The sequence below is a fragment of the Podarcis pityusensis genome (genome assembly GCF_964106645.2).
Source record: "Podarcis pityusensis genome assembly, chromosome: Z".
NCBI classification, from domain to species: domain Eukaryota; kingdom Metazoa; phylum Chordata; class Lepidosauria; order Squamata; family Lacertidae; genus Podarcis; species Podarcis pityusensis.
Window position 1 is genome coordinate 47,413,814 of NC_138044.1, and position 21,141 is coordinate 47,434,954.

Sequence of the window (21,141 nt, forward strand, 5' to 3'; positions counted from 1 at the left end):
AGGCACACATTCAGAAGAACAAGAATCAGGGATATCTTTTAAGAATTGAATTCCTGTCTAGGACACAAGTAAGGAATTTCAGCTATGAATCAGGACTGAGGGTTTTTCCACTCGGGCAACAACACTGGATCTATTGCATTTCAAATACTAAGAACATTTTAATGACAAAGGAAGTTAGTATAGTTCTGTATTTTGTTACTCACTTAAAATCTGCAGCAATGAGTCCACAGTCATCCAAGTGCAGAGATAAACACTCCAAGGCCTTTATAGCTGCACAATGTTGCCTATTCTGCAGGTGGAGAATGACGTTAGTTAATCAGTGATATACAGTATAAAGATAAAGAATATGTATCATTAGTTTGGTGTTACGCATAGCTTAAATACAAATTTATTTATTTTTTATTTCTGTTTTGCCATGTCAAACAGCTGTCAGGTTACAAGAGCCCCCAAATCATGGGGGACGTTTCAATCAAAAGTACCGTATTTTTCACCCCATAGGGCGCACTGGCCCATAGGGCGCACCTAGCTTTTTTTGGGGGGGGGGGAAATAAAGAAAAAAAATTTATTTCCCCCCCAGGCGCGGGGCTGGGGCGGGGGAAGCCTGAGCTTCCCCTGACCCCAGAACAGGCTGCTATCCGCAAGCCTAGGGAGCCCAGTGGGAAGTCGCGCCGGTCTCCCCAGGCTTGCAGATATCTGCGCGAAGTCGCGCCGGGCTCCCACGGCTTGCGGATAGCTGCGCAAAGCTCGAAGCCTGGGGCGTGCTGAGTTCAGCGCACCCCAGGCTTCAGGATGCAGGCAGCTCTCCACAAGCCTTGGGAGAGCTGCGCGACTTCACACAGCTCTCCCACGGCTTGCGGAGAGCTGCGCGAAGCCCGAAACCCGAAGCCTGCAGGCAGCTATTGGCAAGCTGTGGGAGAGCTGCGTGAAGTCGCGCCAGGCTCCCACGGCTTGCGGATAGCTTCAGCGAAAGCCTGCATTCGCCCCATAGGACGCACACACATTTCCCCTTCATTTTTGGAGGGGAAAAAGTGTGTCCTATAGGGCGAAAAATACAGTATAAAACACAGAATGGAAGCCAGAATTCATTTAATACAAGCTGAAATGTGAGAAACTGCAATATATCACATCAGACGGCAGGAGACTGAACTACTCCATTTGTTCTTTTGGAGGTCAGCTCCATTTGAGGCCTCCCTGCATCCAAAGGCAGGCAGGCAGGCAACCTTTCCGCCAGAAAGCAGCAGAAAGGGAGATGGGAAGCAGGGGGTTCTTTGCCAAGTCTGCTGAGGGCTCCGGCCACAGCCACATAGTTTAAAGCACACGGCATAAAATATAGCTGATTATCACACAGAGTAACCCACTCAAATGAATGAGCAGAGCTAAGTTAAGCCCGTAAATTTCAGTGGATCTTCTCTGAGCAAAACTTAGTTGCATACTACCTATCACTTACTGCAATAAATTCCGGGAACTGCATTTTACCCTTCACACCGCTACAATTCCCAGGACCCTGACAAACGACTGTTCCCAGGATTCTTTGAGGGAGGCCATGTGCTTTAAACATATGGTGCAAACATGATCCAGCTGTATTTGCCCCCCCCCCTCCTGGGATGCTTCTGTTCCAGCTGCTTATTATAACTTTAAAAACTGGATTTTTATTCTGTTTATTAAATCTGTACACTGCCCTTCATCTGCGGATCTCAGGGCAGTTCACAACAAGCACAAAATATATAATAAAAACAAGAACAAAAAACCAACCAACCAACCAACCTCCTCCTCTTCTTTTTTGTGTGTCATATCTTTCAGTGAGCAGGAACTGTTTTTTCTTATTATTATTCATCTTATATAAGCCACTCTAGGTGCCTTTTCGGCTGAACATCAGGATAAAAATATTTTTAAACAACATCTTCATCGAACATATTTTAATTGAACCACCTCTTAACTGGAAGAGGAGTAATGAGATAGAAAATAACAGTTGGTGGCTGAATTCATTTTAAAAGGTTAAAAGTATCTCCATATTCATAAAAAACACATTTATGTTCCGGGCAGCTGTAGGCTATGACAAAAGCCTTTAAGTAGCCGCAATGCAACAACTCTCATCTTTTGGAAACTGCAAGAGCCCCGGGTGGAAGAGACAGGATAGCTAGACAAAGGCTGCCGCCTTAAATACATTTGCTGGAGATTGAAGTCCCACTGAACACAGGTGGGACTTGTTTCTCAACAAGCACCTGAGAATGCCACTCTTAAGACTCCATTAGACATGCTGCTTTAGAAGTGAATTCTTCTCATGTTTTATTTTCACTTTTTTCCTGCAAACAGTTTTTCTAAGCAACAGGATACAAAAGCAGCTTTGGTTGAAGGAAAAAAAAACACACAAACACCGATCCAAGGACAGCCAACTTTCATTTCCCACCTCCCCATAAAGATGTATTTGGTAGCAAGGAACAAAGACCACTTCTGCTGAACTGCACCACACAATTGCAGACTGGAAATGAAGCAGCTGGTTTCTGAACTAACAGGTTGAAAGTTTCCAGTTTCCAGGTTAGGGAGTGCACCTGTGGACTGCTGGGTGTTACCAGAGCTCCTTTCAGGGCATAAAAAGCAACAGATGGCTTGCCACCATTTTTAACTGAGGATGTGGAAGGAAGTGCCACAGCTCAGTGGTGGAGCATCTGCTCTGAGCTCAGCTTCAGTTCTCAGCATCTGCAGGTAAAGGCTACCTGAAAACTCTGGAAAGCCATTGCTGGTCAGTGAGGATAGACAGTACTGAATTAGATTGGCCAATAATCTGAGTCTGTGTAAATGCAACTTCCTAAGTGAATGCAAGTACCGTACTTTCCCGTATATAAGACGGGGGTTTTTTACTCTAAAATAATGTTAAAAAATTGGGGTCATCTTATACATGGATAGTGCATGGGGGGGACTGGTGATTGGTTGCAGCCATGAGCAGAGCAAGAACTTGTCAGTGGCGATTTGGTGGGTGATTGGTTGCTGCTGCAAGGGCTGCTTTGGATTGGCGGCGGCTGTGTCAATTGGGCGTGCAATTGCTGGCTGCTGTTGGCTTCAGCGATGTGAGCGATTGTCAGCATTTGTCAGTTAGTGATTTTCTGCATCCCCCCCCCATTTTCTTAAATTTGAGTCCCCCAAAATAGGGGGCATCTTATACACTGGAGCATCGTATACACAGAAAAATATGGTACTTGCTGGGCATTCACATACAATCAAAGGAATTTGCTGTCACAGTGCAAGACTGGAGTACCATGAATTCAAACATAGCAGAAATGAAATGTCTTGGCACAGTCTCTGGTAAGCAAAAGCAATTAAAAGTTCATCAAGTGAGGTCCTCTTATAAGGGCCACGGTCCCTGGAAGTTCATTTAAATGACTGCCTGGGGCAGAGCTTTACAGGTGGTGGCACCCACACTTTGTAAATACATTACCCCCATGAAACTAGGATGGTGGCAACAACCTGCTCTTTCAGGAGCCTCCTTCAGACTTCTTAAAGGAAAAGAAAAGAAAAAATCAACAGGCTTTGTCCGGCTAGCATTGCTGGAAATTGTCTATGCTGATCTCACAGACACAAGTTAACTCTGCCTTAACTCTGTATTTTAGTTTAATCTTCTTATCTCTCTTTGTACACTACTGCAAAATTTTCATATGGTGGGAGGTGTATAAAACAAACAAAAAGATGCCCGCGTTACAGGGGGTTGGACTAGATGACCCTTGCGGTCCCTTCCAATGCTACAATTCTGCAATCTAGATACCTAGGTAGCGCTGGGAGAGACATGGGAATGTAGGACGCTGCCTTATGCTGAGTCAGACTATTGGCCCATTGACCTCAATCTTGCCTATGCAGATTGGCAGTGGCTCTCCAGTATTTCAGGCGCCCCAAACTTCAGGTGCCATTGCAGATTGAGCCAGGGACCTTCTGAATACAAAGCAGACTCTGAGCTATGGCCGTCCCCAGGATATGTTAGTCTGTTTTGTGTACCCGATCTCAAGCAACCATGGAAGTATTTATTAAACCCATTTACTCTTGTAAGTGGGAGCTCTCCCACAGAAGCGAAAGGGGTCAAATGCCACACACTGATTTATGTGTGCATGCACACCAGCAAGGGCTACTAAGAACAAAGCCAGAGAAAGAAAACCAAATTTTCTAGACCCAATGCATTTCTCTGCAAAGTAGACCTGCGGAAGTTTAATAAAGAAAGACAAGCTGCAGGTGCTTCACTTATACGAAAATCAGGACAGAAAATCAGGACAGAAGCCCCCCAACTTTTTTTTTTTTTTACCTCTAAAGCAAACTGGGCAGCTAATTTCAGGAGGTTAGCCAAACTTTGTTCTGACATCCAGGTCGTTGAGTCTGGGTCCGTTACGGCCCTTTCCATTTCATCAATTGCATGGGAAGCTTAAAAAAATGAAGAAGAAGGTGGAGGTGAAGGAACAGGGAAGACATTAATGATAGGCTGTACTAGTTCATACAAGAGTGGTTGTGGTTTCTCAGATCAGCAGCTGGTTGTTCAAGGCATACAGGTGTCCTATCCTGAGGCAACAAAGTGCTCCTATAGTTGTGAAAGTACATGGCTTGTCTATCCACTGTGCTCATTACTATGGTTACTAAACCCCTAATCTGATCCCTTCAAAGGCCAGGCATTCCATTTTTTTGCCAAATAATCCACAGATGGAGTGTGTTTAGCTCTGTATGTATAACCAAAAGCAAGGACAAACCAGGACAGATCTGCATACGCTGAGCTATATGCATAGATGCAACTCACAGAAATAACAACTCTAATGTAACTGGAGATATCATGCATCTCACTACAGCACAGAGGACAGTGAGCTGAGCTCAGCAAAGTCCAGGGGTAAACAGGCAGATCCACACCACACGTTTCAAGTACCTTCAACACACATTTGAAGCACATGACTTCAACCCAAAAATTCTGGGAACTGCAGCTTTCTCCTCATGGGTTATAATTCTCGGCACCTTTAACAAACCACAGTTCTCAGCAGGGCTTTTTTCAGCTGGAACTCACTGGAACTCAGTTCCATCACCTCTCAAGTGGGCACTGTTGCCCATTATAGGAAAACAAGGGAAGCACTCGTGGTGAGTTCTGACATCTCCTTTTCTAGAAAAATAGCACTGGTTCTCAAGATGATATTATGGCCTTAGCTTTTGTAACGTGATTCTACTGTATGAACCAGCATGTTAAGAGTTCGGATACTCCTCACTCCAAAAGATTTCTCTGAGTGGCTTGCTAGTCAAATCAGTTTGGAGACTGTAGCAAGTGTAAAAGTTCTCTAAAAAGCAACTCTCATCCTTACACAAAGAAACAAACTTGGATTTAACGTGGTATATTTGAAATCCCCAAATATACCATCCTGATTCCAAATACGTGACCAAATAACTATGGTCAAAACCACCGATGGTGGTTTTATCCATCGGTGGTTTTGACCACAGTTATTTGGTCTATTATTATCACATAGGGATAATAGTCACATAGTTATATTATCACATAGGGATAATAGTTACAGTTAGCATTCATATAAATACTCCCAATAACTGCAACCAGGAAAGAAGCATGCTATCAATATAGGAAACCCTTATCTAATCATGACTATGTATCTCTTTTCTAAGATAAGAGAGAGTTACTGGCATTCCCAGATGAGTGTCACTGACCGTGGCACTCAAAACAGAGAGCCAGTATGGTGCTGCAGTCATACAGTGATGTAATAGGACCTGGGAGACCTATAAAATGGGAAGAGGAAGAATCATGTAGGCTACCTTGAGCTCCTTAGAGGATATAAAGGGGATATAAATGCAATAAGTGAGTAATAAAAACATACAATCTTGAAACCTCTGTAGCCCCCTTATCATTCTGCTAGATGACATGTTCTGACGTAACAGATTCCAAAGCCTCAGATCTCGTCACTATAATTGCCAGTGAATTCTGTCCCTCTGTAACATCAAGAATGCTAAGCCAAGTTGCTCAAGCATGCTATTATTCCATGAGATAATGCTGGGCAATCCCACTCACACTGACCATTCACTACTTCATTGCTAGGATGTGACATGGGCCTGTCTCTCTCCCCTTTAAGATGCTCTAGGTTTCAATTTCCATAGGCTCAAATCTACACTGTAAAAAGTGGGTGGTTGTGGCTTCACTACACCTGTTTGGCAGTCCTACATAGAAGGGAGGCAGAAAGCAGAGTTTCCTCTGCGTAACTTGCATACCCTTTTCAACAACAGAAATCTATTCCTGTAGAAGGCGGTATTGTTACAAATATAGCTGTGGACAAGTATAGAGAAGACAACGAGACAGCTTGCTGAAGTTAGAAGATGTAATGTTTAATGAGTTTAAGGACAGAAAACTACAGAACCCAAAGTTCCCTACCCACCTTTACCTCTAAGTCCTCCTGGGCAAGATAGGAAATCCCAAAGCAGAAAATATGACTAAATATTCCACCACCTTCTGTTTTTACCTGCTGCCACGTCGTTCTCCAAGATGGCAATTTTATAGAAATAAAAATAAGTGAATATGCAGTTGGGATGGTGCCTCTCTGCTTCCTTCAAGGCCTCCTTAGCCTGCAGACAGAGGGATTAGCAGGATTGCTGATTAAGTATTAAAGCAAGGACAACTAACAACAATTAAACACACAGGATGCACGGAACACATTGATATTATTTACATCATTTCACAGAGAACTTAGGGCAAGAGCCACCATCCTGGCATCCAGGAAGTCTTCTAGTGGTGGTCCTGGGCAGGTGCCCCAGGTTTCGAGCTTTATTTTATTTTATTTTTATTTTTTAAGTCTCTAGCCCTCCTAGAAAGAAAGTTAGGCAGCAAAAAGTGCATGTCTGTTCTAAGTGATTTCTGTGAAATGAAAATGGTGTGCGGCTACCTCGTATATCTTTCCTGGCCCTGAGGAAATGTTTTCTGTTGCAGGGGATTGGACTAGATTACCCTCAGAGTCTCTTCCAACACTACAAGTATGATCCTATATTAGGCAGCACCAGTATCCGGGAGGGTGGGTGTCATCTACATAATAAGGACTAGCATGACATGGTCGACGTCCAATAGTAAAAATAAGGTTGTCTCTAATTTTGTATCATATGACAAAAGCAGTCATTTTGTGTTATGCCACGCCTCCTTTGTGGTAGCCATTTTGTGACTGGCACCCCCGTACGCGCTCAAAATTCAAAATGTGCCTATATATTTGAAGCTGTTGGCAACCCTTGACTTGGGGGTTCAAAAACCAAAGAGAAAAACTATTATCATCATGAGGTTAGATTAACCGCGCAAGACAAAAAACTTACTGTTCTGTTGCTTCATTTAGGGTTACCTTTAGCCAGTTTTTGTTGTTGTTAATAATAATAATATAACAAATAAATTACTTTTAACTGTGCACAGTTTGAATGCATACATATGGTGACAGTCTGTTAAGTAGTATGAAATAATTAATAATATTTAGATTGGGATTGCCTGCTCAGTACTAAATCCCATTGAATTCATTAAAATGTGTCACTGCAGGCTTGCAGCTACTGGTCCAGGTTGAAGTCTTGTGTTGATAGGCAAGGCTCTGAATAATGTGGGGTCCAGGATATCTTAACCTGAGCCCTTATATTCCAGCCTGATCATTGAAGTCATCTAGGGCAGCACTGTTAAGTTGTCTCCCATGTTACAGAGGCCCAGCTGGCCTCATTCAGAAGTTGGGCATTTTGTCTCGCAAGTTCTATGCTAAAATATCTCGAGCAGCCAAGCCAGCTGCCTGAGTGATTGCTTTGTGTTGTTACTATGTTGCTATATACTGATGTTTGGCAAGAGGGTGGCGTGTAAATACTTTTGCAAATAAATAGAACAAGAGCGCAATCCAATGCTCTGCTGTGCACTGTAGGTTTCTAGCAAAAGGGGCTGCCTCGGCTGCTGCAACTATGCAGGTGAAAAGAACAAGCAGCACATGAGAGCTTCCTATTAGAGACTTTTGAGGTGGGGAGATGAATTGGAACCACGTGAGGAAGGGCCATGCACACAGCCTTGTTTCCTGAGTAGTCAAGTGCAAGCACAAGTTTGTGACCACAGGTGAGGGTCAGAGGATGCCAAGAGCTTCTACGAGCAAGGCAGAACTGGCTGCAACACAGTTGCCTGGGCTGCAAATGATGTTCCTTTAGGTGTTTGCAGTATAGTCTTCTGTGCCTTTGCAACAGACCACACGGGTGATAGAACCATAGCTTCAGCTATCAACTACCACACGAATATATGCAAGGAGAAACCTCATTTTTCAGATGAATTAATGTTAAACTTTAATAACCTAAACACAAGGAGGAATTTGGACAAGTACCCTTCCCTCTCTGAAGGCGAATGATTTCCATCACTGGGTGGTGATGACAAGACATGCAAAACCTGATTGCAGCCCTTGCTCCTAACAACCTTTTGTTGGGCTGGCATAACATGCATCTCCAACATTAAATTAATAAAGAAAAAACATCCTTCTTGCGGGATGGGTTTTAATAGATAGGAGAGGATATATTAACTGCAATTTATCTCTCCGGGCACCCACGTGTGTGGCACCCACGTGTGTGGGATGAAGAGAGTTTAAAAGTCCCACCCTTAGCAGCAAAATTAAAGGAATTGGCTGTCAGGCCGTCTTTTAATTAAGTCCAGCTGCGAAGTGAGCCGACTTCCTCTTTTCGTTTACCCCCCTTAAAAAAGAAATCAGACAACTGGAAGCTGCCTTAAAATATGATATACTTACTCATAGTCTTGCACTGGTTCTCAGCTACAGCAGCAGTAAAATACATATATTTACAGTAAAAGCAGTCTCAGGCATACTGCCTGATCTGGAGCAAGTGGACATCCGTCCTCCTGCACAGCTGGCCAAAGAGGGGGTGCGGGGGGAATACATCTTTGACTGTTCCCACTCAAGAGAGGAAGGGAAATGACGTCACACACTCTACTAATTGCACTTCTATGGTCTGAGTGTCTGCCAATCAGCCACACAGCTCTGTGGCAGTCAGCCCCTAATCTTACTATGTAGCAAGAATAAGCAATGTTAGGTTTGGCTGTTACATCTCCCACATTTTGAAAGGAAGATTTGCCGGTACCCCCACCCCACAAAACTCCCCAGGCCTGATAATATTAAACAGAAGCAAATTTTAAGACTTTCCATAAGCTCATGGAGAAGGTTAAATTGGAAAAAACATCAGCACCTGAGGCTGGAGAAATACCTTGAGAGGCTCTTTCAAGCGAAGAAAGCAAGCAGCCATATTCCTTTCCAAACTTGCAATGTTGCTCTCTATTTGTCTGCCTGAGCAGAGTTTGAATGAGTAAGTGTACCACTCAAGGGCTTCATAATACTTTCCTTCCTAGAAAATAAGCATTGTGTCTTAAACTGATTGTATTCTGTGAGTTCCAAGCTCATGGGTTGTGAACAAGTATGCAGTTGTTCTGTTCTTCATCAATAGGAGGCTGGAGAGCATGGTGACTTCTCAAAGCCAAGCAGGCTAGGATAACACTGATTATTTAGATCTCAGAGTTGGGGAACCACCTGCATTTTGAAAGGTATGTACTGCAATCCAGCACAACAATCCTTGCTGAAAACCACTAACACAGCCCTTGAAAAATACTGGCTTAGGAACCTTGAGTATAAAAAATGAAAGAGGCTGCATTTTATTTCATTTCATAACCAGTCCATGTCTGCTAAACTTATTCCTGTACAGTGGTGCCTCGCAAGACGAAAAGAATCCGTTCCGCGAGTCTCTTCGTCTTGCGGGTTTTTTCGTCTTGCGAAGCAAGCCCATTAGAGGTTTAGCGGCTTAGCGCTACAGTATTAGCGGCTTAGCCGGCTTAAAGATCAGCTGATAAGCGGCTTAACGATCAGCTGATAAGCGGCTTAAAGATCAGCTGATAAGCGGCTTAGCATCAGCTGTTAAGCGGTTTAAAGATCAGCTGATAAGCGGCTTAGCCATCAGCTGATAAGCGGTTTAGCGGCTTGGGAAAAAGGGGGGGGAAAGGGAAAAAAAACCCGCAGGAACTCGCAAGACATTTTCGTCTTGCGAAGCAAGCACATAGGAAATTCGTTTTGCGAAGCACCTCCAAAACGGAAAACCCTTTCGTCTAGCGGGTTTTCCGTCTTGCGAGGCATTCGTCTTGCGGGGCACCACTGTACCTGTCTATTTTGAAAGCTCAGATACCCAAAATATTGGCAAAGTGCAGGGTGAGTGGGAAGGTGTTCCAAAGGAATGCTACATTCAGGGTTCAGCCCACAGACTGCTTGCATTCACCGTACATAAGGAGTTAACCACATGTGGTAGTCAAATAATAATAATAATAATAAAATTAATTTATATCCTGCCCTTCCTGGCCAGAACTGGGCTCAGGGCAGCTAACATCAAAAATATATAATACATTAAGACATAAAATTCAGCAATCGACTGAAATACAGCTTAAAATTGGATTAAAATCAAAATAAGATCAGATGGCTACCAGCAAATTATAACTATAACTATAGGGGTTGGGAACCTTAGGTACTCACCAGGCTCAGCTATTTATATGAGCCAGTGAGAAGAGTTAGAGAGGCCACCTGTATGCAGGGTCTTGTAAAAGGAGAGGGGTCAGACTGAGCCCCGACCAAAGGCCTGGCGGAACAGCTCCGTCTTGCAGGTCCTGTGGAAAGATGTCGTCCCGCAGGACCCTGGTCTCTTGCAACAGAGCATTCCACCAGGCTGGGGCCAGGGCCAAAAAGGCCCTGGTCGAGGCCAGTCTAACCTCCTTGAGGCCCGGGACCTCCAAGATGTTATTGTTTGTGGACCATAAGGTCCTCCGCGGGGCATACCAGGATAGGCGGTCCCATAGGTACAAGAGTCCCAGATCGAATAGGGCTTTAAAGGTTAGAACCAGCACCTTAAACCTTACCCTATCAGTGCAAGAAGAAAACAAGAAGAAAAACTTTGCATGGCTCCAAACCTTATAATACTTGGTAGCTCTGTCCCACAGAACATGGTGCAGGTGATCCAGTGTTTCAGGACGCAGAAACTTTCCTTGGTTGTGGTCTGAGGAGACAAAGTTCAGCACTTCACCAATTTTAGAGCATCAAACATATTTGCAAGGACAGGAGCAAAGTGCACTCTATTAAAAATCCTCAAAGCCAAACTAAAATGTGACCTTATCTAAAGCTGGATTCTTTGCATCTTACATAAAGCCTGGTTCTAAGAATGCTCAATCAAAGTTAAGTCCTACCTGTTACTTTCACCCAAGCAAATATGCTTAAGATAATATTGATATATCCTGAACCAGTGTGACCCATTCCTGACAGGACAGCCAGGGAAGAGGAGGACGACAGCATTTGCAGTGGAAAAGTGGGTCAGGGATTCAAAACCACCTTCCTCTGCCCCACTTTCCCCACAAACCCACCAGCTTACATTTGTTTAGAAGCCTAGGTCATTGTTAATAACTGGGCAGAGACAGAAACTAACTGGCCTTAACTGTTATCATATGGAGCTGCTGAAATTGATTTGTGGGCTCCCAGTTCCCGAAGTTCCTATATCTTGAACTGGAATGGCATGTGGGATGGCAAAAAAGGAAGTTGCTGCCTGGGGTCTGCAACAAGGGGAAGGGGACCATTACTGAGCCTGAAGCCCCTTAAGGACCACCTGATCCCTTATTCTCCCCTTCAGTCACTGAAATCCTCTGATGGGACACTTCTGGGGGTTGGCCTTCATCAGGGACTGAGTGTTTAGTGTGCAGGCCCTGCCCTGTAAAACTCCCTGCCAGTAGATGTTTGGCAGAAACCACCCCTTGCCTTCTCTCAGATACCTCTTAAAAACTGCCCCTTTTAGACAGGCCTGACCAATATGATTTTTTCTTTTTACTGAGTTACCACCAAGGAGCATCAAAAGAAAACTGGCACAGACCTGCAATAACACCTTCAATTATATTTTGGGCAAGCGACTCATTCGTTGTCTGTATCAGGAGTTCAATCTGAAGAAGACTGATTTTGCCAAAATCTGGGAATCCTTTAAACCTCTCAGAAAGTGAGTCCAAAAAGTCTAGCGCGGTGGTCTGCCTAGATATGTAAAGAACATGCAAACAGGTTGGGCATATGGACTGCTAGTCACTGGCAACAAGAAAGGCAGGTAGCATTCATGAATTGAGTTTCCAATAGCAAAAGAACCTAGATTCCTATCCACCCACATTGCCCTCTAAAGGGAGAAAATTTCAGTCACTCTCTGATGCTCTCACACCAAAAGCTTCATGAAACACTGCCATCCTGACAACCGACCGTTTAGAACTGCATACACCAAATGTATGTACACCTGCAATAATACTAATTGCAGGCCTCAATCTGCTCACCCAAACAGACCTCCAAAACGGTTTGAGCACCTAAATGTGCCCAGATGAAAGAGCCATTGCCCCTTTATTTTCTCATCATTCCCAATACTCCTGTAATTTTTCTCTTAAGGAATTCTACCATGACAAGCCATGTCATAATTTGAGTTCCTTTGTCTTCCTTAGTGTCTATTCTGCTTGATGAAAAACTACTACTGGTCAGGATCCCTTAGATAGCTGTACCTCTCATGCTCCAGAAGCAGTTTTGCTATATCCACAAAAAAATCTAGGGTGAACCCATGACGCAGAAGTTCATCAATAGCTGGAGAGGGAAGGAAGTGGCAAGGTTAGTGTGTCACTGAAAGCAAAGGGTGGAGAGGAAGATAAAATCAGACAAACAGAAACATCAGTACTGTTCAGGTTTTGATTTCCAAGTGCTAATCACAGAATCCAGATAGACAGGATTGTAGCTGATTTGATTAACTTGGGTGGGGTCTCAGAAAATACTGAATGTGCATAGTATAAAAACAAATATCCCTCAAAATCTATGCTAATGGCACTGAAGAAGGAAAATATTCACTTGGGTGAATATGGACTGAGAGTGAAAGCACCTGTACTGTAAACAGCCATTTTTCTACTTTGCAGTTCATACTCTTTGTTAAAAACAGAAGAGGCTCATCAACTAAAACACCGTGCAGTATAAAATGAAGTTGCCTCTGTTGCCATAGATTAAACAGTCCTGGCACTTTCCCTCACAACTCAACCTTCCTTTACATGCATGATGCCACATGTGACTTATTTGAACCAAGGATGGTACCTGCGCCAAGTTCTGCCTCTAGAACATCACCTTTCAGGAGAATCCTAATTTTCAAGAACAAACCAGCTGGATGCAAATCTTCCTGTAAATCAAGAAATCAAGACATTATTTTGACAGCCAAACTATTCTTCACCATATTCAGGATATTTTTAACTGGCTGCTGTCAGAGCTTAGCTTATTCATAACTCTGAAAGAATGTCAAGGCCCTCTCATCAGCACTCCCCAAAATATATATTCTAAATAATCTCCTAGAATAATTTTAAACATCCTTAGCAACAAGTCAGCCAGCATTGCGATTATAATTTCTCATCCCAGAGCCTCAAAACTATATTCTTTATTTTTTTCAGAATTCTCATATGGAGAGTGGGAGAGGAGAAAGTGCCTCTTTACTGTCTCCAATATCCCGTCTTCTTCTGAGATAGCAGAGACCCCAGGAGTATCAGCTGCCCGTGACACCAAAGATTGTTTAAAGGGGTGAAGGAGGATGCTGTTCGCTCTCTGCATTCACACCATACATTAAAAACACCTGACTTCCCCAAAAAATCCTGGGAACTGAAGTTTACCCCTACAAAGTTATAGTTCCCAGCATCCTTTGGGGGAAGTTATGTGCTTTAAATGTATGGTGTGCAAACACATCTGCTCATTTGTAAACAAAACAAATAAACTCCATACTTCCCCACACCACTCCCACGCTGGCATCGGCCACGATCAGACAGACCATGGGTAGGCAAACTAAGGCCCTGGGGCTGGATCTGGACCATTCGCCTTCTCAATCCAGCCCATGGATGGTCCGGAAATCACTGCGTTTTTACATGAGTAGAATGTCCTTTTATTTAAAATGCACCTCTGGCTTATTTGTGGGGCATAGAAATTTGTTCATTTGCCCCCCCCCCCCCAAAAAAAATAGTCCGGCCCCCCCACAAGGTCTGAGGGACAGTGGACTCGCCCCCTGCTGAAAAGGTTTGCTGACCCCTGAGATAGATGAACTAAGGAGGAGCAAAGAAGGATGGAAGCCACTCCCTCACTCTGCCGCTACAAGGGGAAAAGGGGATAAAAGGAAAAGACTCCTTTGCCCCTGGACAGGGCAATAATAGCAGGTAAATTACTCTTCCAAGCACATTATGCAGCTATTCCTTTGAGAGTAGGAATTGGTACTACACTGCTAATAAAGCTGCTGCACAGAGCAGCCCTGAATTCTCATCTCTCTATGTGAAACAGCAAAGGGCCTCACACCTTGTAAGGCAACCCTGAATTCTCCATTCCGTGTAAGAAGTCTTAAATGTCTGGCAACTGTGCACAACCTTCATGGAAAACCAGATGCATTGTGTCAAAATCACTGCATAACCCTATGTTCCTGCTAAAATCATACAGCCATAATGGTTCAATATAACATAACTCTTAGGGTCAGTGACAAAATTTTCATTAAGATCAAACAATGTTCACAATGCAGTATACAAGCTTTCAAGTTACAGAGGACTCTTCTGCAGACCAAAAGTTCAAGATTACCCAGGAGGGGAGTTAATGGAAAAACGAATGCTTCCAAATATAAGTTTAATGGTGAACCCTTGTTTGCAGGTTGTTTGAGTCATAAGATGAAGATAGAACAAAATTTTGTTTCAGACTGAAATGTAGAGTTTAGTGATAAAAGCAAAGAGGCTTGGGGGAAAGATACTGTTTCTGGAGTAGCTCCACTGACTGCAGCACTTAACTCTCAGCAGAAACAAATCCAATCCATATGCTTAGAGCACAAGCAAATCACTCAATCCCATGTCTTTCAAATAGCTGTTTGCTCCCTCACCTCATTGGCCATGGTGACAGCCACAAGAGCTTTGTGTTCATGACCTCTTATTCCCGAATCCAGATAGACATTGCTTAGTAACCGCAGTACTTTAGCCTACAATTAAAAATAAATGAACATATAAGCTCAAAAGGCTGGCATAAATGAATCACTTCTAACCCCAAAGGAAAAAGGATTCCTCCATTGGGCTACATGTGGTTTACAAAGATTTCTCACCTGCATTGCTTTTCCATTGGAGTATTTCCTATCCATCTTTCCAATTTCGTAACTCTGGCTGTTGAAAAGGGGGAAACCGACAACAGACTAGCTGATTATTCATAGCATAGAAAAGACCCACTTGGCTATATTCACAGGAAATAGCATACTGTGTAAGAATAACTACATCCAGTCCACGGTACCAATTTTTCTCTTATTGTTTTACATGCGTGTGTTCCACAGTGAAGAAATTATACTGTAGATTATCCACTGCAAAGATGGTGAAGGCAGTGGAGTGTCATTTACTAATCACCTGAAGATTCCCCAATGCTCTGAATGGTAGGTGGTCCTCCTCTCCATGGAGGGCTCTTCAGTCATAGACCCATCTCCCCAATTTTGCTATCTGCTCCATCTTAAAAGTCCTCCATGAAATTTTAGTTGAAAGAAAAATCCAGGGCCCATGTATGAATAATCAGCTCACATGAAAGTGTTCAAGTCTTATTTCAAATGGCAAATTTGAAGCTGGCTGTCTACTCATAAATGAATATTGTCAGGAATAAGTGTCCTAGCCTGTCCCGGCCATCTCAAGGGACAAGTTAGAGCCTATGTCAGCAAACGTACCAGCAAATAAGCAACCTAGTCAGCTGCTTAAAATCCAACATGAATTATATTTTGGGACAAGATGGGATTCAAGATTGTTCACCTCTTCCTCTACCAGAAATAAATTCATGATGGAGCTTTTCTGTGAACACTGTTTACTTTAAAAGATGTACAGTGGAACCTCATGTTACAGACAGGATCCATTCCGGGTTCCACACAGAACTGCCGCAAACCGAAATGCTGCGTCTGCGCACGCATGCGGCACAATTTAGCGCTTCTGCACATGCGTGAGCGACAAAACCTGGAAGTAACCCATTCTGGTACTTCAGGGTTGCCGCGGGACGCAACATGAAAACACGTAACCTGAAGCAGATGCAACATGAAGTGTGACTGTACTGGTGCAATCCCCTGTTCACTGGCCATGACAGGTCATGGGTTCCTCAACTTTGGTCTAATGTCTGCTTCCTTTAAGAAAAAAGCAGCTTTGGGAGGGTTCAATCTGGAGTGCAGCAGCAGAGGGAAAGAGTTGCTGTACCCTCTCGGGTCACTGCTTCTCTTCATCAAACCACCCAAGCTGCTGTCTCCACCTTCCAAATGCATGCTAACTTCCCTTGGAAAAATGCTCTCACAAGACTAGATTTTCTGCAATTGCAAACAACTTTTTAAGCCACTAGATGGTGCCAAACGACACAATTCAAACCAACGCTTGTTTGCCTTTGGTATATCCTAGACAGGACATTCTATCTCTATAGCCTAGAAGAAGAAAAAAAAAAAGTCTGCTTGTCCTTTTTTGGGAGGAAAGGGCAGCATATGCTATCGGCAGGTACCTTCTGTTGCAACATTTTAATGCTTGCGGAAACCATTTCTATTCAGTCAGGCTTATGCAGGTGGTTCAGAAGGCATCTTTCAAGAAAAATTTATGATGTTAAGATTTAAATGGTTTTTAAGTGGTACCTCAGGTTACAGACGCTTCAGGGTTACAGACTCCGCTAACCCAGAAACCTCGGGTTAAGAACTCTGCTTCAGGATGAGAACAGGAATCGCGTGGCAGCAGCAATGGGAGGCCCCATTCAGCTTAAGAACGGACCTCCAGAGCAAATTAAGTTCTTAACCTGAGGTACCACTGTAAATCGCTCCAATTATTTAATCAATAGTGGAACATTAATATTTTTTATAAATATATACTGAATAAACAAAAGACTACTCATGAAATTACCAGAGCCAAAAGGAACTCTCTTCATATCTCTTCTGTGTGTATTCTTCCACACCAAAGTTATAGCACAGGCGGGAGAGGTAACAGGTCTGCAAATATATGAAACAAATGTTTATCAAGTACTGCTGTGTTAAAAGGCCAAGATGTGTGTAGAACAGTTGAAACATTTCCCCTAATTTTCAGTGAAGCACCACTGCAACAGAATAGAGTACAAATGCATTAAAAACTATTATAAATACAGTCTCGTGGCTACTCACCTTTTGTGGCAGGCTCATCAGGATGTTTTTGCACTGAAGAACACATGTGACTGCTTTCTGATGATCTCCTTCAGCAACTGCCTGAGAAAGCAAAAGAAGAGGCCAGTAAACTGCTACGTTGTGCCACAGGTCAATTTTAAATTGATGTTTCAAAATTCTAGAAAACTATGTTTGTATTGGAAACACGTTCACAGAAAGAATGTGTCAAGTTCTATGAATTAAAAATGTTGGAAGCCATTGAACTGCAGAAAGCACATCATATGAACAATACGAATGAAGACAACACTCATTACATTGCTATAGCACTACCACAGCAGCGTGGCATTTATTTTTTGCACCAACGTACCGATTCAGCCTGGAAAGAGATAATTTTGAAAATGCCGCTCTCTATATCAGATTTGTGTTCACCAATATCAGTCTCTCTAGGACTCCTCTTTTTCAGCAGAGCGTACAGTTGTTTCAGACTCTGCAAAATGAAGCAGGTAATATGCTTAAAAACAACCAACAAACCATGGTATTTGCTAAAAACACACCAAAAAAACATTATTGCACAGGAAGGCACAAACTTACATCCAAAGCAATCTCAAAAAATTCATTGGCAAGATCAGATTTTCCAACATTCGCATAGCCTTTCCCAGTCTTTGTAGCCATCTGGATCATAAAATAAATTCGTAAGTTTAAAACAAAACATGGACATTGGCCTCTATGGAATCCTACAAAACCAGTACATATTTTCAATAGAATAACAGAATCAAGAGACCTTTACAACAGTTTGGCTGGTTTAAATTAGAGATCGTGATCCTGGCTTATGGCTTTTTGAGCTGAGACCAAGAATCAAACCTGCATGCTCACCCATCATGCATAGCCTCATGCCTCTGTGCACCTGCTTAAGTGCAACTGTCACATCCTTCCCGGACAGCACTACTGGGAGTGGGAAGGACTGCATTCTGAAATCATGGAGCATCGCTGCCATCCAGCACTAGACAATGCTGAACTAGATGGACCACTGGTCTGGCAGTGCAGGGCAACTTTTCTGGTATCTTGCCAGGCTCTAACCTGACTCAGGACGATTCAACCTCTTAAAAAGACCCAGATTCCCAGGAGGAAAGAGCAGTCCAACTCCAGAACTGGTCCGAAAGGCCTCAATATCCATGGAGACACCTCACCAGGCCTTCCTCCAAAGGCTGTCCTGGAAGGACCCAAAGGAAGGTTCCCTGGCTCATATGCTTCTCAGTCTGAGTCTGAATCACCTCCCAGCTCCAGACAGCATGCCAGGAAGGTCAGGTGGCCACTCAGTAAAGGACCCCCTACGTGGAAACTCAGAGGAACATAGAAGCTCATGAGCAAGGTGATCCTTGGCAGTAAAGGGCTGCTCAAGAGCAGAATTAAATGCACTTGGTCCTGGATGGAGTTTGAGAGACCAGACTATGCAAGTTCTCAGTTGATGACTAGCAGCTGCTGAAGCAACACACATCTTTCAGCTCCCAGACTTTTCTAACCTGACTTCTTTGCTCGACCTCCAAACCTATGTGCGATGACTCAAGTCTTCTGTACTGCACTCAGTTATGGACTTTGGTTTATGACCTTTTGATGTTTGCTTCTCCTGGGCTTCCTGTTTTGGAGGCTCCTTTGGCTCTTGACAAGTGCTGTTGTTTTGGATCCCAGCCTGTGGCTAATCTTGTTGCACGCAACTACCCTACCCAGTGCTCAGGACCTGGGACTTCAATTTGGATGGAGGACTACTGCAATTTGTTTATACCAAACTAGGGAAGTGGTGCAGTACTGGTCTACTAATCAGGACATGAAGCCACACCCGTTTCATATCCTAGAAAGTAAGCCAGGAATAAACCAATTCCCCATTTTGGGTGTAATGGGGAGCTGTGGTTTAAACAAGCCGTAACAGAAGTGTCAAAAGCAGGTGCATGCAAGGAGGAGCAACAGGGGAGCATCTGAGCACAACGTCTGTCATCGGGTTTATTACCTATAATTTATTAACTGTGGTAATAAAGTAGTTCATTAGCCATGTTAATAAAACTGATTGTTAAATGTGAGGTAGACCCTACCTGACATTCTGCTTCATAAAAAACTGCAAACAGCAAATACTTTAGAATTATTATAAAATACAGTGGTACCTTGGTTTACAACCTTAACCCGTTCCGGAAGTCCAGTCTTAAACCAAAGTGGACTTAAACCAAGGTGTGCTTTTCCATAGAAAGTAATGGAAAATGGTTTAATCCTCTCCAGACGATGAAAAGCAACCCCTAAAACAGCAACTCAATACAGTGGTACCTTGGGTTAAGTACTTAATTCGTTCCGGAGGTCCGTACTTAACCTGAAACTGTTCTTAACCTGAAGCACCACTTTAGCTAATGGGGCCTCCTGCTGCTGCTGCGCCGCCGGAGCATGATTTCTGTTCTCAACCTGAAGCAAAGTTCTTAACCTGAAGCACTATTTCTGGGTTATCTGAGTATGTAACCTGAAGCGTATGTAACCTGAAGCGTATGTAACCTGAGGTACCACTGTATGAATTTTACTATCTAATGAGACAATTGATCCATAAAATGAAAGCAATAAACCAGACTGCAATCTACTATCCAGTATCAAAAACTGGCAGTGACCTACCCATTGCCATTGGAGGGACAAGACGGGAGGGGGGAGTTTAAGGGGTGTGTGGAAACACTCAAACTGGAGGAGCAAGGAGCGTGCATGGGTGCTTGTGGGAAAGGAGGTGGCTAACTTGATGCAGGAGAGGGGCTTAAGTGGGGAGGGAAGGAAAAACACTGAAGGGATGAGGAGCATGCATGGGGTGTGGGGGGGGGGAAGGAGGCGGCTAACTCACTGAGGGGACACTTCTGCCCAATGCCCCAATCAGCAAGATCTTTTGAGATCTCCCTCTTGTCAAAGCAGCTGAGCTGCAGATTGCTGAGGGGACGCTTCCCTCCCAAGCTTCTGCGGGGCTTGCTCTCCTCCCGCAGCTGCAAGGGAGAGAGTTGTGAGCCTTCCAACCATATGGCTGGCGGGCAAAGCCTCTGTGGGGACTGCTCTCCTCCCGCAGAGGCTTGGCAGAGAGTTGTGACCCCGCCAACCCTGCCACCGAGGGAGGAGAGCAATTCCCGCAGAAGCTTGGGAGGGAAGCTGCATGCCTGCCAGCCATATGGTTGGAAGGCTCACAACTCTCTCCCTCACAGCTGCAGGAAACACCGTGATGACCCCCTTCTCCGCTGCCAGACAACGGAAGTGTGGCACCCAAAACAGAAGTGCAGCCACAAACGGAGTTCGTTCAGAATCCCAAAAAAACACACAACCTGGAGCACTCATTTCCAGGTTGCAATTGGTTGTAATCCAAAATGGTCGTATACTAGGCTGTTCGTAAACCGAGATACCACTGTAAAGGTAAAGGGACCCCTGACCGTTAGGTCCAGTCGTGGCCGACTCTGGGGTTGTGGCGCTCATCTCGCTTTATTGGCCAAGGGAGCTGCGTACAGCTTCCAGGTCATGTGGCCAGCATGACGAAGCCGCTTCTGGCGAACCAGAGCAGTGCACGGAAACGCCGTTTACTTCCGGGGCAGTACCTATTTATCTACTTGCACTTTGACGTGATTTTGAACTGCTGGGTTGGCAGGAGCAGGGACCGAGCAACGGGAGCTCACCCCGTTGTGGAGATTGGAACCGCCAACCTTCTGATTGGCAAGCCCTAAGCTCTGTGGTTTAACCTACAGCACCACCCATGTCCCTGAGATACCACTGTACCTGCATTTAAATATTTGAAACAAAACAACCAGGTATAAACAAGTGTGGATCCTGGCACTGGCAGAAAAAAACTTACTGAACAATTAAGAATAAACAGAAACGATTTTGAAGATGACTTTTGCAGCACAGGGCTTTGGATTAAATTACATATATTAGTAAGCAAAGAGGAAGGATCTCAATGACAGGAATTAATGG

The 21,141-nt window shown here is 43.9% G+C and overlaps 1 protein-coding gene across 4 annotated transcripts in view; it reads right to left on the reverse strand.

Moving 5' to 3' along the window:
• TEX11 (testis expressed 11) overlaps positions 1-21,141 on the reverse strand; it is a 43,420-nt gene that overhangs the window by 14,224 nt on the left and 8,055 nt on the right. For 2 of the 4 annotated variants that reach the window (XM_080990326.1, XM_080990328.1), the window contains 14 exons: positions 17,767-17,847; positions 17,543-17,662; positions 17,197-17,277; positions 16,943-17,028; positions 15,148-15,205; positions 14,932-15,027; positions 13,134-13,215; positions 12,560-12,638; positions 11,902-12,053; positions 10,955-11,040; positions 9,217-9,354; positions 6,474-6,576; positions 4,286-4,401; positions 204-289 (listed from right to left, as the gene is read on the reverse strand). In XM_080990326.1, the coding sequence (XP_080846452.1) occupies positions 204-289; positions 4,286-4,401; positions 6,474-6,576; positions 9,217-9,354; positions 10,955-11,040; positions 11,902-12,053; positions 12,560-12,638; positions 13,134-13,215; positions 14,932-15,027; positions 15,148-15,205; positions 16,943-17,028; positions 17,197-17,277; positions 17,543-17,662; positions 17,767-17,847 (1,364 nt within the window). The remainder of the gene's footprint in view (positions 1-203; positions 290-4,285; positions 4,402-6,473; positions 6,577-9,216; positions 9,355-10,954; positions 11,041-11,901; positions 12,054-12,559; positions 12,639-13,133; positions 13,216-14,931; positions 15,028-15,147; positions 15,206-16,942; positions 17,029-17,196; positions 17,278-17,542; positions 17,663-17,766; positions 17,848-21,141) is intronic. The other 2 variants (XM_080990327.1, XM_080990329.1) reach the window with 1 other exon arrangement.